At 36.7% G+C, this 15,791-nt stretch overlaps 1 protein-coding gene across 3 annotated transcripts; it reads right to left on the bottom strand.

Annotated features, from left to right (window-relative positions):
* Nucleotides 1-3,910: 3,910 nt before the first annotated feature.
* On the bottom strand, nucleotides 3,911-14,349 carry LOC104115961 (senescence-associated protein SPA15, chloroplastic). Of its 3 annotated transcripts, none has more exons than XM_009626707.4 (13): nucleotides 14,197-14,349; nucleotides 11,325-11,693; nucleotides 8,250-8,390; nucleotides 7,302-7,375; nucleotides 6,954-7,030; nucleotides 6,808-6,879; nucleotides 5,891-5,959; nucleotides 5,693-5,739; nucleotides 5,475-5,589; nucleotides 5,322-5,390; nucleotides 4,872-4,975; nucleotides 4,407-4,482; nucleotides 3,911-4,323 (listed from the first exon to the last, which is right to left on the bottom strand). In XM_009626707.4, the coding sequence occupies exons 2-13, from the start codon at nucleotides 11,600-11,602 to the stop codon at nucleotides 4,180-4,182; spliced, it is 1,266 nt and encodes a 421-aa protein (XP_009625002.1). In that variant the 5' UTR covers nucleotides 11,603-11,693; nucleotides 14,197-14,349; the 3' UTR covers nucleotides 3,911-4,179. The 3 variants fall into 3 exon arrangements, with proteins under 3 accessions (XP_009625002.1, XP_033517134.1, XP_009625003.1); XM_033661243.2 differs by having other exon boundaries at nucleotides 14,284-14,307; XM_009626708.4 differs by lacking the exon at nucleotides 14,197-14,349 and adding an exon at nucleotides 14,007-14,150.
* Between the last annotated feature and the right edge of the window lie 1,442 nt (nucleotides 14,350-15,791).

Raw genomic sequence — 15,791 nt, 5'->3', positions numbered from 1 at the left:
TTCTGTGTTTTCCCTGCTTCGGCAGCATTCCTTGGTGGCTAAGTGTTCAAAGTATAAATTTGGTCAAACTTCCATTGATTATCTTGGCCATATTATCTCGGCTAAAATCCTTCAGGTTGACCTTTCAAAGATCCAAGTCATTAATGAATGGCCTGCCCTATCATCAGTCAAATAGGTTCGAGGTTTATTGGGGCTTACCGGTTATTATCGTCGCTTTGTCAAAGGCTACGCACAAATGACATCCCCCCTGACTGATATTTTAAAAAAAGATGCATTCCGATGGACTGACTTTCTTCGGCTGAAGAAAGCCTTAAGCTCTGTTCCAGTGTTGAATTTGACAAACTTTCAAAAAACTTCCTGTGTGGAAAGATGCCTCGGGCACAGGCATATGAGCGGTCTTATCCCAGGATTTTCATCCTATTGCTTTTTTCAGTCAAAAGCGTTCACCTCATATGCAAGCCGCCTCCACATACCACCGGGAGATGTTTACAATCACCCAAGTTGTACAGAAGTGGCGCCAATACCTTTTGGGTCGCAAGTTCTTAATCTTCACTGATCAACAACCCCTTAAAGCGCTCACGAACCAGGTCATCCAAACTCCTGAATAACAAAATGGCTTTGCAAGCTCATTGGCTATGACTTTGAGATTATCTATCGTCCAGGGAAGCTTAACTCAGCGGAAGATGCTCTTTCCCAACTTCCCGCTTCTCAATTTTTGTCTCTTGAGATGACCGAGTTTGCATTACTCGACAAGCTGCATTTTTTGAACAACCCTGACCCTTATTTACTTGAGTTGAAACGTTAACTCCGTGAGGATTCATCCTCACTCCCTCAGTTTTCATTTCAAGAGGGACTGTTATTCTTTTGCAACAGATTGGTAATTCCTCCGGCTCCAGACATTCGTCACCTCTTACTACACGAATTCCATTCTTCGAAACTTGGGAGTCATTCGGGCATCGCTCGCACCTTCCATCGCTTATCCTCAAATTTTTATTGGAAAGGTATGCGGGCAGATGTCAAACTCTTTGTCCAAGAGTGTCAAATTTGCCTCTACCGCTATCATCGGCAATTTTTGATGAAATTTCAATGGACTTTATCACTGGACTGCCCTCTTCCAATGGTCGCACTGCCATTCTTGTAATTGTGGACTGACTTTCTAAATATGGCCATTTTATGGTATTACCCCCACATTTCTCTGCCAAGAAAGTTGCCGAGGTGTTTGTTGACAATTACATCAAACTACATGGCTTTCCTTCTAAAATCATCACTGATAGAGATCCCATCTTCCTCTCTGTTTTTTGGAAGTAAATCAACAGGTTAAATGGTACTTATTTGGATAAAAGCTCTGCCTACCACCCTCAAACAGATGGCCAAACAAAGGCACTCAACAAATGCTTAGAGATGTATCTCCCTTGTTTCACAGCAGACACGCCTACTGAGTGGTCTAAGTTACTTCCGTGGGCAGAATTTTGGTACAACACCTCGTTTCAAAATAGTTCAAATCTCACTCCTTTTGAAGCTGTTTATGGCAGACCCCCACCTACAATCTGTCGATTTGTGGCGGGCACTTCAATTAATCTGGACATGATTGAATCATTTCGTCAACGGGATGCCACCTTGGCCATTCTAAAGGACAATCTCAAAGTCGCCCATGACAGAATGAAGCTTTTGGCAGACAAAAATTGTTGTGACATCTCTTTTGCCGCGGGCGATTGGGTATACATCAGATTGCGTCCTTATAGCCAGCTTTCCGTTCGTCGCCAGCGTTACAACAAACTCAGTAGAAGATTCTTTGACCCTTTCCAAATCATCCAACGCATTGGTGATGTTGCTTACAAAGTGGACCTTCCAGCTTCCTAAAAAATTCACAATGTGTTCCATGTCTCCGTTCTTCTTAAATGCATTGGTCAGCCTTCACAACAAGTTACTCCACTCGACTTCTTGAATCGTTCTTCTTCTCAGATTTTGCATCCGGAGAATATTATGCAGTGCCGTACAATCCTCAAGGGTGGGCACCAGGTCAACCAATGTCTAGTCAAATGGTCGGGACTTCCTCTTAATGAGTCCACCTGGGAGGACACTTCTTCAATTCACCGAAAGTTTCCATCTCTGAACCTTGAGGACAAGGTTCCTCTTCAAGGGGATGGCAATGTAACGAACCACGCTGAGCACCTCGCAGGAAATAGGCACAGTACAAGACCAATACATCCACCAAAATACCTAGAGCACTTCGTGGTCCCCAAGACTGATAAATCCGTTAGAGAAAGGACAAGAACAGAGGATAAGGCAAAGGACAAGAACAAAGGATAAGGCAGACGAAGGAAATAACTATAAGTAGGAAGAGAGGTCTAATATTAGGCAGAGGATTAAGAATTGTTTTTATATTTCTTTCTTATTAGCTATAGCTCTGGAACCTCCCTCCGTTCTCTTTTTTTCTTTTGATTGTTCATACTTTGGTTAGTTGAGGTTGTAATTTTCCTGGGAGCTTGTACTCAAATATGTGAATCAATACAAGATCGGATATCATATCATGGGGTGAAAGAAGAATAAAAAAGGAAGCAAGGGTCAGAATCGTTGTAAAAGTTTAGGCTTGAAACTACAGTAAACTTGAGATATTTTGCTACATGAACTTTTGTGTGAATGCAGTTTTGTTTTCTTTTGTCCTCTCCTTTTATAGGAGAACTGATGAGAGTGTTTTAGAGAAATTTGATTTTTAAGGATTTTGCATGAATTTAGGAAGAGATAAAATAAAAAATATAGACATAAAGTGGGGATTTATCCATATATTATGGAGTAACGGGAGGAAAAGGAGCAACTAAAAGTGACTACAAGAAGAAAGGAAATCAGATATTGTATATCCAGAGTCTACCAAAAATGAAGTTTTATTTGAAAAAGATGATTCATTTAGTCGGTTCCGTACATAGAATCGGCCAAAATGGGAGTTTTCACTTACTTTATTTATCCTTTTATTTTTTGCTACTTCTTCCTTTTTTATTTTTTTGAAAATAGGAAAAAAATACGTCAAAGAAATTACAATATACATAAAATAATACGTGATTTTTTTTAAAGAAATTATCTTTCTAATATCTATTTTGTAAGAAGATCGGCTAAAATGCAATACATCCAACATATTAAATACTACATTTTTATTTTCATTAATATGTAGAATTACTTTTCATATGCATATATATGAAGAATTTTATCTCTTCTATCTACTAACTTTTGTTAATGTAAAGCAAGAATACAAACAAAGTATTAATTTCTAACATAAAATAATTTAGCGTTTAATTAAGGTATATGAATAATTAATATCAACATAAAATTCTGCACAATATAATACATGTCTGGTTGGCGGTACTAAATTAGTGCATGAATCTGTGTATGATTATATGCGGAATAGAATCATTGCATAACAATCTATCATTGTTAATCTCTGGATTAACAATCACTACATTACTAATTCTTGAATAAACAATCTATGCATTACTAACCCTGCTTAACTTTCTTCTAAGCCAAACAACCCCTTTATTTTTTTCCCTATAAAGGGGCTAATTTGGAAAATGGATAAGGGAGCAATAATGAGATATATTACTGCTTAATTAAAGGGAGAAACAGGCAAATAACCACTTCTTATACAGCTAATATAAGACATTATTTTATTCATAGAAAGTTCTGTTTGAATGAGAGCCTTGGTGTAACTGGTAAAATTGATGTCATGTGACTAGGATGTCACGAGTTCAAACCGTGAAAACAACCTCTTGCAGAAGTGTAGGGTAAGGCTGCGCACGATAGACCCTTATGGTCCGGCCCTTACCCGGACCCCCGCATAGCGGAAGCTTAGTGCACCAGGCTGACCTTTTTTTTTAAATAGAAAGTAAACTGTCTGCCAAACATTCACCAGAACAAAATATTTATCTGAAATCTGCTCTGTATAAGAAGAATAAAGTGTTGCTTTAGACTTTTTATACATAAATATCAAGGATCCAAAGAGACAACAAGCTACATAGCATGACAGGATGAATATCATTTAAGATATTTTTGTTTCTTTTTCTTTTCTAATGTAAGTACGGCTTATGAACTATTTTTCACAGGACTCCAAAATATCAATTAGTCCATTCATCTAGATATCTACAGTATTGAGTTACGCGCGCTCATGTTCTAATATGTCCAGTTGTCGTCTTAGCTCCCTACATCGTCGGGTGACTCTTCCTCCACCATTAACCTCCAGCTATCTCCCTCTCCTATTTCCCACTGTCTTTTCAATTCGAGAATGGTTTTTGATGCAGCAGCAGCAATGGCCGGGTTGTCATCTTCCGCCAGTCTCTACGGACACATATCAAAGTATTCCATTATCTTTAATGTTAACTGATGTCGATAAGAGAAAATGCAGGTTTCCGTACAAGTACCTGCAACGCTCCCATGCCAGCGTTTCCTAGAGTCCACATTGACGGTGCAGCTGAGAGTGCATTTGCTAATGCTTTCCTACACCATGAAATTTCCCGAGAATTTTTGAAGTGTCTCCGAGTCACAGATTAGATATAAAATGGCAAAGGCTTCTCAACAATTGCAAATAGATGAAAATGATGGATATTGTGAGACATGTAACAAGCATGAAAATTCTAGAGGGCACCGTAAATGTGACATTAGAAACAAGGGTGGTAAAACGCCTTCATCTTCGTATCAAGATGATATTAGACAAAAGAAGTTGGAAGTGCAGTTGATTTCAAGGAGCAGAAACACTAATTTGGGAGCCTCAAGTATTATATATTTGAGGTTTAGTTTCACAGCTTAGACGGGAAAACGAGAATAGAATATCAACAGGGTCTATCATTCATTTCATAGAAATGTCAAAAGAGAGTGAAAAAGCCAACCTCGTATTTACATCAGGAGAACTTGAACACTCAGCAAGCAATGATACACTACTTTTACCATCCATTGCATCAAGATCTATTAGTGTTGCAACCAACAACTCGAGCTGCTCCAATCAGGAAATATACAATAGAAATGAGATATGTAAGAGAGCATAAATACATCAAAGGTCATAGCAACTAATTAGTACTCCCACCGTCCCAATTTATGTGGCACTCTTTCCTTTTTGGTCTGTCCCAGAAAGAATGTCACCTTTCTATGTTTAGAAACAATTTAGTTTCAAAATTTTATTTTACCCTTATTCAGATGATTTATGGCCACACAAATGTCTAAGGCTTATTTTAGACCATAAATTTCGAAGTCTTTCTTTCTTTCTTAAAATCCGTGCTAAGTCAAACGGGTTCCACATAAATTGGGACGGAGGGATCAATTTAACTTTTTTAAGTTAGGACCTCTTCTGGATCAGTATAGTCAATTCCATCAGCTTCGGAAAGTGCCGATGCTATATCCCAATAAGCTTCCTGCAGGTGGTAACATACAATTATACATATCGGAAAGATTCATTTTAATCATTGGAACTTCGAAAGTAGACAAAGGCTCAATACCTGGATAGCAGTGATGCGATCAGCAGAAACTTCCCCAGGAAGAAACTCTAGAGTTTTCCCATTCTTCTCAAGTGTAATATGCCTTGTTTTCTCTGAATCTACTGAACTTCTTTTCCTGAACAGAGCAAAGATCAAGTAGGAAGATGAAATGAAGTTTTTATTCAGATAGATTATTTTCTTTCGGTTATTTCTGCAAGGAAATAACTAGATGAACTTACAATTTGCACATTTTGCCCACCATCCTATCATGAATGTTCTTGACAAACTAAAAGACCACAAAACACAAGAAACCATGAAAAAAGAAGAAATATAGAGAAACGAGTGCAGTCATTGATAAAAGCAGAGGAAGTAAATAAATATATCGTCATATAACACATCATATGAAAGACTGAATCCATTTTTTGCAATAACAGTACCTCCAAAGCCATCAGAGAGTCTTTCATTGCCCGTTGTTTTGCCACAAAATCAGCACGTCTTAAATCAGCCTGATTATTGGGAAAAACAGCTACTTTTAGATTACTTACATTAGCCACCAAATAAATTTTGATGAAGCTATCTATGTGAAAAGCAACGTAAATTTCTAGCAAAGGCAGTGATGCCGCCAACAAGCTACTATCTGCTCTCAATGTTCAGATTCAGTAACAGAAACCAAATCTGCAGGTTGATGAAGATTTTAACTTCTGAATTATCAATGAAAATGCTAAACACAATGCATGACCAATCCATTAATAAACTTATTGAACAGAAGGTGACTTTACAAGGTTGCAGCATTTTACGGTGCACATGTTGTGCTAGTCATTAAACATCACTTCCACACCCAGTTAGGTCCTTTGAGTGCAAAGGGAAGACGCCAGCAAAAACTACAAGCCACCACCAGTAGATAATATCCGACTCATTATGGATATTTTATACTGCTAATCTCTATTGGGCGAAATAAAAGCTGCTATAAATTAGATCTTTGATTACATGTGCCGCTTCTACACATTAGATCTTTGATCGCTATAACCTTTTAGATCTTTGAAGATACTACCCATTTAAACAAAATCTCCCTCTGGTTTATCAATTTTATGATTGGCTTTTTGGCTTTAAATGATGCCTTTTTGAGGATCAAAAAGCTCAAACTGAAGATATTTTAGCAAGGATGATATGTCAAAGAAAAAGTTTTCAACTTCCTTATTTTCCCGAGTACAAAAATATTTAGCTAAGACATTTTCCATAAGAAACTAAGAGAAGATGTTCAAAGATATTCGAGTAAGACAGGAGAAAACTGTGCAACTTGGAACACTGCGTCAAAATTCTAGATAAAGCTAATAAAAATGATAAAAAAGAGCACCTCCAAGGCACCATCGCTCCAGTGTCGATCGGCAGCTTTCTTCAGTCCCGATTGAGCTTTGTTTTTAAGAATCTGTCAAGCACAATTAATAAGCATCCGCGATGACATATCTTATGGTAGATAAGTATATGAACAAACTCTCTTACTGTGGCAACATGATGGATTCTTTCGGCTCTTTTCTTGACATCATGATCAACTTTCTCAGTATCTTCCCGTGCCCGAGCTATTTAAAGAAAAAAAAGGTAACCAATCAGACTCTGACAAGTGTATCACCAACATTACACGACAAAAATTATTACCCAACTGCTATTTTCCCTATCTCCTTCACGAATACCACTATACAATATTTCTCTGTATGTGCATTCTATAAGCAGCATTAATCAAAGTACTGAACTTTGGTTCCCAGCAGGAAACCTTTTCCAATTGCAAATAGCCAGTTGAATATGATTCTTTCATCATGTGTCGAAGCTTGAGAACCGAGTGAAGAATTTTACCATCAAGCTTAAGAAACTCTGAACCAAGAAATGCAACATCTTGGCGCGCACGGGCATCCATTCTCATTATTTCCCTGTTAGAAGAAAATAAATTGAGAAGGTATTTTACACGAAGCTAATGTATCATATTTCATTTCATAAAGTAGTTTTCGAAGATGAGTATAGAGCCATTTGGCAATAACTGGAAGTTATGATGACGAAAACTACATATAACTGCAAATGGCTTTCGGCCGACGAGTAGAACAGCTTGAGGTAGCAAACACCAAGCAGACACTTCCTCAATGCGTCACGATCACCAATTACCCGTCAGTGTTCCATTGTTAAATGAATTATAATCTCTCTAAAATTTGCTAGGCAGTCACATAAAGAACATTCAGATTGATATCAAAATCTCTTTTTGAAAAACGAGCAAGTCCTCCTCCTACCTAGGTGGAGGCTCACAAATTATATCCTCATATCTTGACCCCAACTCAAAACTAGAGAAGATTTTTCACAAATTCACAAAAACCAAAAGTAAAAGATAGACAAACTCCAAACATACAGCAAATGACAGAATGCTTTTCTTTTTCACTAATAACCGGGGAAACAAAGAAGAAAAGCCAGTGAAGACAATAATGAAGTTTTTAGACCCCTCTGGAGTGTATAAAGTATTCCCTCTATTCCATTATACGTCACATTATTTCCTTATTAGTTTGTTCCAAAAAGAATAATACTTTTCTATATTTGGAAACAATTTAACTTTAAACTTCCCATTTTATCCTTCATGGAATGCTTTAATAGCCTCAGAAACCTCGTAAAAAAATAAAACCAAAAATTCCAAAAGTGTTTCTTTCTTAACTCTGCACCCAATCAGACACCGCCACATACATTGAAACGAAGGAAGTAATTATAGTAAACTGATGCAAGACTTGAATCAATAATGCACAAAAAGTCAGGCACATAGTGTACCGAGAAAGCAGCACAATATCATTCTTCGCCCTTTCATTCACAAATTTGGCATCGTTGTAAGCAAATTTACAAGCTTCAGCAATTGCCTGACTTGAAGGAATAACTTTCCCAACTGTGATTGCATGATCATCTTCTTGTACACTGCAAAAATACAGTCCAGAGAGGAACTAAATTTACATTAATATCAACACAAGAAAGCCAGTAAGAAACACTATAATAGGGTTTGTATGGAAGGATTTGGAAGAAAAGAGGGGAGAGTAAAGAAGTAGCTGAATTAATAATAGTGCCCAAAATACACCACTGTTCCCTATCCTCTCCTTATCTTCCCTTCCCTATTCAGAAAGAAAGCCTGTGTTAATGCTGTCAAAGATTTGCCAGGGATGAAGGCCAATGATTCTTTTCAGAAGGTTATTGAATTTATTTAAAGATCAAGATTTAGATGAACGTAATATACAAGGGAAATATGGCAAAACCCACATGACGATACTAAAGGTGACCGTCAAGAGATCATAACCAAGGTAACACTGAAGATGAAAGCATCATAGATCATGTGCAGGTGTTTTTGAATTTCCCAATTCTTTGAAGGAACGGCAGTCTAATAATCGAATAAAGAAAAAAGTTCTAGCTTTTACCAACTACAGTGTTACGCCTCACATTATTACATCGATATTACGCTCCGCAGTAATTTATTACGATGATATAACGCTCTGCAGTAATTTATTACGACGATGTTACGCTCTGCAGTAATTTGTTACGACGATGTTACACCCTGTAGTATTGTACGTTGAATTTGTCATAAGATAATTGACATCAGTTCAAGGACAAGATTGTTTGGAAATTATAAGTATTAGGCAATTTCAAACAAATAATGAGTAAATTCGTGAAGGTGAAAGGGTAAACGAATCAAAGAAGATGAATTTCGTCGAAATTTGACATTTTGGGATAAAATACGGACCGAGCTAAAATACCCGGTATTTATGGACTAGTACCATACAAGGTACCACATGACTATAATAGTAAGATGTATGAGGTATGTTAAAAATGAGTAGTATTTTAAGTAGTTTGAGATAATTCTTAATTATGTGGATTATTGGATTAGCGGGGATTAATGAGTTGATTAAGGAATTAAGTGGATGATTTTTGGATAAACCTTATAACCATTTACGTGGCAGCCCATCACTATAATTAATGACTCATGAATTATGTTGCAAAATGACAAAGTTAGGTGAATTTTGGGTGGCTTAGTCATTATGCAAACGGGGCCCACAAATCTTAATTTTAAAGGGCTTTCATATGTCTTTAAGTGAGACACTTACGGATGGAAAATCGAAAACAAGATTCATTTGACTCTTTTACAAAGTGAGATAAAGTAACGTGAGTTTGCTTCAGCAAGCTCATACAAGAACATGTATATACATGTAACGTGAGAATTTTAGCATCTTCAACAAATTCATTTAGTAAGGGACTTATACAGAAAGGCAAAGCCAATAACGAAGGTGAGGGAATTTGGAAATTCATACGAGACTCCATATTATAATAGCAACGGGATTTTGCGATTCTAAGGGAGTACGATACAATCTTTCTCAAGAATATCATACAGAATTTTCCCTGCTCCAGGTATGTTAAGGCTATCCCTCATTTCCTTTTTGGCATGATCCGTACGATACAAACGAAACGAGCAAATATGCAACTTTCACAAATGACTCTATTCATAGAAATACTAGGGATGTCTATATTCTTGATTACCCATGTGAATTATTATTATATCCTCTGTTCATGGGTCTCAGAAAAATACGTATTTGATAAAGTTTGTTCGAAAGGCATATTGATTTTATGATATTCGAGAAATCTTATTAACATATTTTTTATGCATTTCATGCATTTATACATGTACATTGACCCATGACCAGAAGGCGTTATATACGCGTATATTGTATGTATATGGGATATGGGAAAAGGTTAAGGCGTTATATACGCACCACCACCTGATCAGCTGGTATACGTTGATGATTTGCCCACAGTGACCGAGATGATATGATGGGATGCCCTCAGAGGCTTGATGATGTTATGAACACATATACCTAAACATGGTATGATATTTATACGCATATGCACGACATTGTAAATATTAATGATGCACAGAGTTATTCAGACATACATGTCGAGTCTTTTACTCCATGTTTTTCTCATGTCTATTGTTTACTGATTTTCATTCCTTATATACTCGGTACATTATTTGTACTGACGTCCCTTTTGCCTGGGGACGATGTGTTTCATGCCCGCAGGTCGCGATAGACAGGTTGAGAGTTCTCCTAGTAGGCTATCAGCTCAGCAGAAGGTGTTTGTGCACTCCACTTGCTCCGGAGTTGCCTATTTGGTCAGTATGATTTGAATATGTATTGATTGGTATGGCAGAGCTCTGTCCCGACCTTTATGATATTTATGTGCTATTAGAGGCTTGTAGACAGATGTCATGTATACGGATATTGGTATGGCCTTTAGGCCAGTACGCCATATTTATAAGTCGGTATATCAAGTTGGGTCACCCTATATTGAGTATTTCCTCATGTTTTATTCTACTTATCTCACGATAGCCTCTCCGGCTCATTTACCTATAATAGTATGATACGAAAGATACGTTATGTTGGTACTCGGTTGAGTAAGGTATCAAGTGCCCGTCGCGGCCCATCGGTTTGGGTCGTGACATACAACATCCTTTTCTATTTTTTTGTACCTAGTGTCTGTATCCTGTCCAATTCTCTATGTACAAATCAATCTTGTGCTATAGCTCAAATCAGGCAAAGAAGTATATCCTCAAGTTCAGTATTGAGAATGATCTCATGTCAATATGTTTTTAGCAGCAAAAGATGATTGGTATTATAGCAAGCTACAAGGAGTAGCATCCTCCTCAAATATAAGGAAATGCCTTCCAATTGAAGCCAACATCAAGTTTCTTAATGAATGTTCAGACTTTGATCAACTACTAATAATAGCTTATATTTCATTTGCAAGCAGTTCTTTTCATATTTTTGCTGGTATGTATTGATTGACCATTTGTTGTTAAACCATGCTTACCTAGATATGTTGGAATAATCACCACTGTTTCTGGAAAAATCTTTTGTCTCAGTATCATGTGTTTCTGTTGAGCGACATAACACGGGAGATCCCCTGAAGATGACTCGGTTGCTTAATTTTCCGCACACCTCCCAGAAACCTCTATTAGAAAACTTCAGTCTTGGAATAGGAGAATATCTGTTGTGTTTGCTAAGTTCAATCCCTTGACTGTGGGTGTGAACCTTCGGGTGTTGAGGTGATTTGGCTGAATAATAAATGACTCCATTTGAGGTAGCCATGGTTATCTACAATATCACGCAAGCCACTAGCAAATCTCCTGGCTATATCCGGAGAGGCAGAGAATTATTTAACAAAGCATTAACCAAAAACCTGAAAGCAAAGCAAATTTTAACAGAATAAGATTCTTAGTTTAGACTATAGATAAATGTCTAGTATCGAAATGGTTACTAACGTAAATAAAGACAAAGGTTACTCTACGATGTCCTCGTTGATAGGGTGTACCACAAAACAGATAATCAAATTACAAAATTTTAAGTAATTTTGCATTTCAACTATTGTGGTTTAAAGTGAAATGCATTTAAAATATGGTGCAATAACTTCGTGTGAATTTTTCCATATATTGGAGTTGTAGCTTAAGGAAGGTATTAATGCACTCTCCCCATATCAAATTGTATTTAATCTACTAAATAATGAATTATCACACCATCATGAGAAATAACATTTGACAGTAGTGCACCAAGCCATAATATCTTTTTCTTCTTTGTCTTACAAATCAAAATCAAATGACCAACAATGTCCTTCTTACTCAAACTCGAGTCTGTACTCTATAGAATGATAGAATGTAAGCTTTCCCTCAAGTTATGCTTCGACTAGGCGACTGCTCTTGTTGATACAAATTAAAAGCTCTTTTTACTATACTATAGCAAACTACTTGGATTTTTATACAATAAATTTGGATGCTAGATTAGTCAAATAGTTTTCAATCGTAAATGGCAATCAGGATCACCAAAAAAAGCAACTATGAATGCATAATAACTAGTAACTCCAAAGTACCCTAGACTACACAAATCAGTACTAAAAATTTGACCACAATTGTCTTATGTCCGTTTAGACAAGAGTGGGTTGCTCTAGTGGTGAGCACCCTCCACTTCCAACCAAGAGGTTGTGAGTTCGAATCACCCCAAGAGCAAGGTGGGGAGTTCCGGGAGGGAGGGAGCCGAGGGCCTATTGGAAACAGCCTCTCTACCCCAGGGTAGGGGTAAGGTCTGCGTACACACTACCCTCCCCAGACCCCACTAGTGGGATTATACTGGGTTGTTGTTGTTATTGTTGTCGTCGTCGTCTTATGTCCGTCAAATCTCCTTTTCTTACCCAAAGACTCAATCACGGGTAAGAAAGCTTTATTTCCCATGTAAGAAACCATTTAAGTACTGATCAGTACCCCTCTGAGCCAATCTATATGCTTTCTCGGGATTTCGAAAAATGTTTGACATGTCATTTCCATCTAACTTTTACAGCTTTTAAGAATTCAAATTCATTAATGTTCTCCATCAAACTAACCTCCTTTTAACCATTACTTTTGTATTTCCTTGAGCTATCACTAATGCAACACATAAGTGAAAATATCGTTTTAAACTCCGTCTTCAATGAATACTGTCACGTTGAATGAATCTCACCAGTCATCTGTAGAAGTCCATGAAAATGTAGTTATCTATGTTCTTTATTTCTTTACTCTTTTTCTACCAGCAGTTTCTCAAACTCTCTTCACAATTTGCGACACTTCAACTACCTATGTGTTTAAAACTAAGGCAAATACAAAGTGAAATCCTCACAGTTTCAACAACCAAGAAGTACCATTGATGAACATAATGTGGAAACAATAAAGCTGAAATCTTGGAATTTGATAGACACCCGAATGGAAACCAATCAAAATAAAGCTAAACAAGCAGAAAAAAAGCTCAGTTTCAGCAACAAAGAGGTACTGCTTATGAAACATAGTGAGGGGAGAATAATAAAGTTGAAATCTTGGTCTATGCGGGTGGGAGGTTGCAGGTATCACGTGGATTCAGTTCAGGTGCGCGCAAGCTGGCCTGAACACCACGATTATAAGAAAAAATCTAAAATCTTGGAATTTGATAGACACCCGAATGGAAACCAATCAAAATAAAGCTAATCAAGCAGAAAAAAAGGCTCGGTTTCAGCAACAAAGAGGTACTGCTTATGAAACATAGTGAGGGGAGAATAATAAAGTTGAAATCTTGGTCTGTGCTGGTGGGAGGTTGCAGGTAACAAGTGGATTTAGTCCAGGTGCACACAAGCTGGCCTGAACACCGCGATTATAAGAAAAAATCTAAAATCTTGGAATTTGATAGAAACCCACATGAAACCAATTAAAATAAAGCTAAGCAAGAAGAGAAAGACCTCTGTTTCAGCAACAAAGAGGTACCACTTATGAAAAAAATGAGGTGATAATAATAAAGCTGAAATCTTGGAATTTGATAGACACCCACATGAAACCAATCAAAATAAAGCTAAGCAAGCAGAGAAAAACCTCAGTTTCAGCAACAAAGAGGTACCACTTATGAAACAGAATGAGGTGATAACAATAAAGCTGAAATCTTGGAATTTGATAGACACCCACATGAAACCAATCAAAATAAAGCTAAGCAAGCATAGAAAAACCTCATTTTCAGCAACAAAGAGGCACCACAATTGAAAATAATGAGGTGATAATAATAAAGCTGCAATCTTGGAATTTGATGAACACCTCACATGAAAAAATAAGCAAAGCAACTAGAAAAACTTAATCTTGGAACAAGAAAGATAGATATGAGGGAATTAAGTCAATAACAGTAAAGGAAAAAAGACTTACCTTTGCTAGAGAGTACAGAGAGTAGGAGGGGAAAGGGAGTGGGGTTAGAGGAAGTGGATTTGGCTAAAGGGAAAGAGGGGTCCTTACTGAAATTGGATGTAGTGATTGGTGAAGAAAAGAGTAGACATGCAAAACTGGAGAATTCGTAGCCACAACCATAGCATATGGCCCCTCATTTGCCAACACTACCCAACAAAAGAATATTAACTACTGGGGTATGGACTTGAATAAGACACACACTTGTGCTATTAGAGGTTTATTTATATCAAACTATTGAGGAGAGATTAGCACGTGACTGACACATGAGTATAGTTAGGAAGTTACCACCGACAACAACCCAGTATAAGCTGTTTTCGATAGACCCCTGACTCCCTCCCTTCAAGAATTCTCCACCTTGCTCTTAGATGACTCGAACTCACAACCTCTTGGTTGGAAGTGGAGGATACTCACCAGTAGAGAAACTCACTCTTGTCAATAGTTAGGAAGTTAGTTATAACTAATTATAAGATTGGGTATTAAAAAATTAACGGAAACAGTAAAATTGATTAGCCTAGCTGGTAGTTGTAGTGTATATATACTAGCCACATATCATTGTATTCAGTATGATTTGAGAAAATAATTTCAGCTCAATTTGCTCTCCAGGAGCGTCTTTTCTAGAACCTTCTGGGTCATTTCTCTTCTCTTTTCAACCGAGCTAATCTCAAATCTTCATTATGGTACCAGAGCATTATTGACATCCAATTTTATCACTCCTTTCTTCCAAACTATCTCTTTGAGCTTCTAATATTATTAATAATGTAAGAATATTTATTTTACTATTTTTATCCCAAAATAAATCTAATTAGTACCGTTATTTTTATTATTGTTGTTATCATCATTAGATAATACTATTGTCATTGTTGTTATTATTATTATTATTATTATTATTATTATTATTTATCATTATTATTATTATTATTATTACTACTACTTCTACGATTTTATCTCTCAAATAATTCCATTCAAAGCTAATCAACCAATAATATGTTTCTTTACAAATAGTGTTCACTGCATTGCATTAATCCTACTCTTATTTGTAATATAATTATTCAAGTGATTTATATATTTGTTGGATGCCCATTTTAAATTAATGGTTATCTACTAAATAGATTTTTATAATATAAATTCATAATTAATTAAACACTAGCAAATTATTTAATATAAATATTTATTACTAGGCATATTAAGATTTAATTACTTATTTCATATTAATAGCTTTGTTATTTTATAATATGGATAAGATTTAAGAAGCCCAAATAAAAGATAAAGAAGAAGGAGATTCGGCCCTTTCTATAGCCCAATACTTTCGTACATATTTCAGCCCCAAAAGCCCAATTATTAGCAGCCCAAACTTATAGAACTCTCTGGATCCTTAATCTCAACTCTTCCCTTTCATCAGACCAACGTTCTTCTTCCTCTTTTGACCAAACGCCAAAATCTTCCGTAACCCAACCTAGAAAATGCTTCGCCATTTTTGGCTTAAATTTCTGCTCCATGCTGCTATCTCTGCCATGGCTTCCAACGTTCAAATTTGAACGGTCAACTTGACTCAAAAT

This window comes from Nicotiana tomentosiformis, chromosome 5 (genome assembly GCF_000390325.3).
Source record: "Nicotiana tomentosiformis chromosome 5, ASM39032v3, whole genome shotgun sequence".
NCBI lineage: Eukaryota > Viridiplantae > Streptophyta > Magnoliopsida > Solanales > Solanaceae > Nicotiana > Nicotiana tomentosiformis.
The sequence above is the reverse complement of the archived record's forward strand: the minus strand, read 5'-3'. Positions and strand labels throughout refer to the sequence as shown.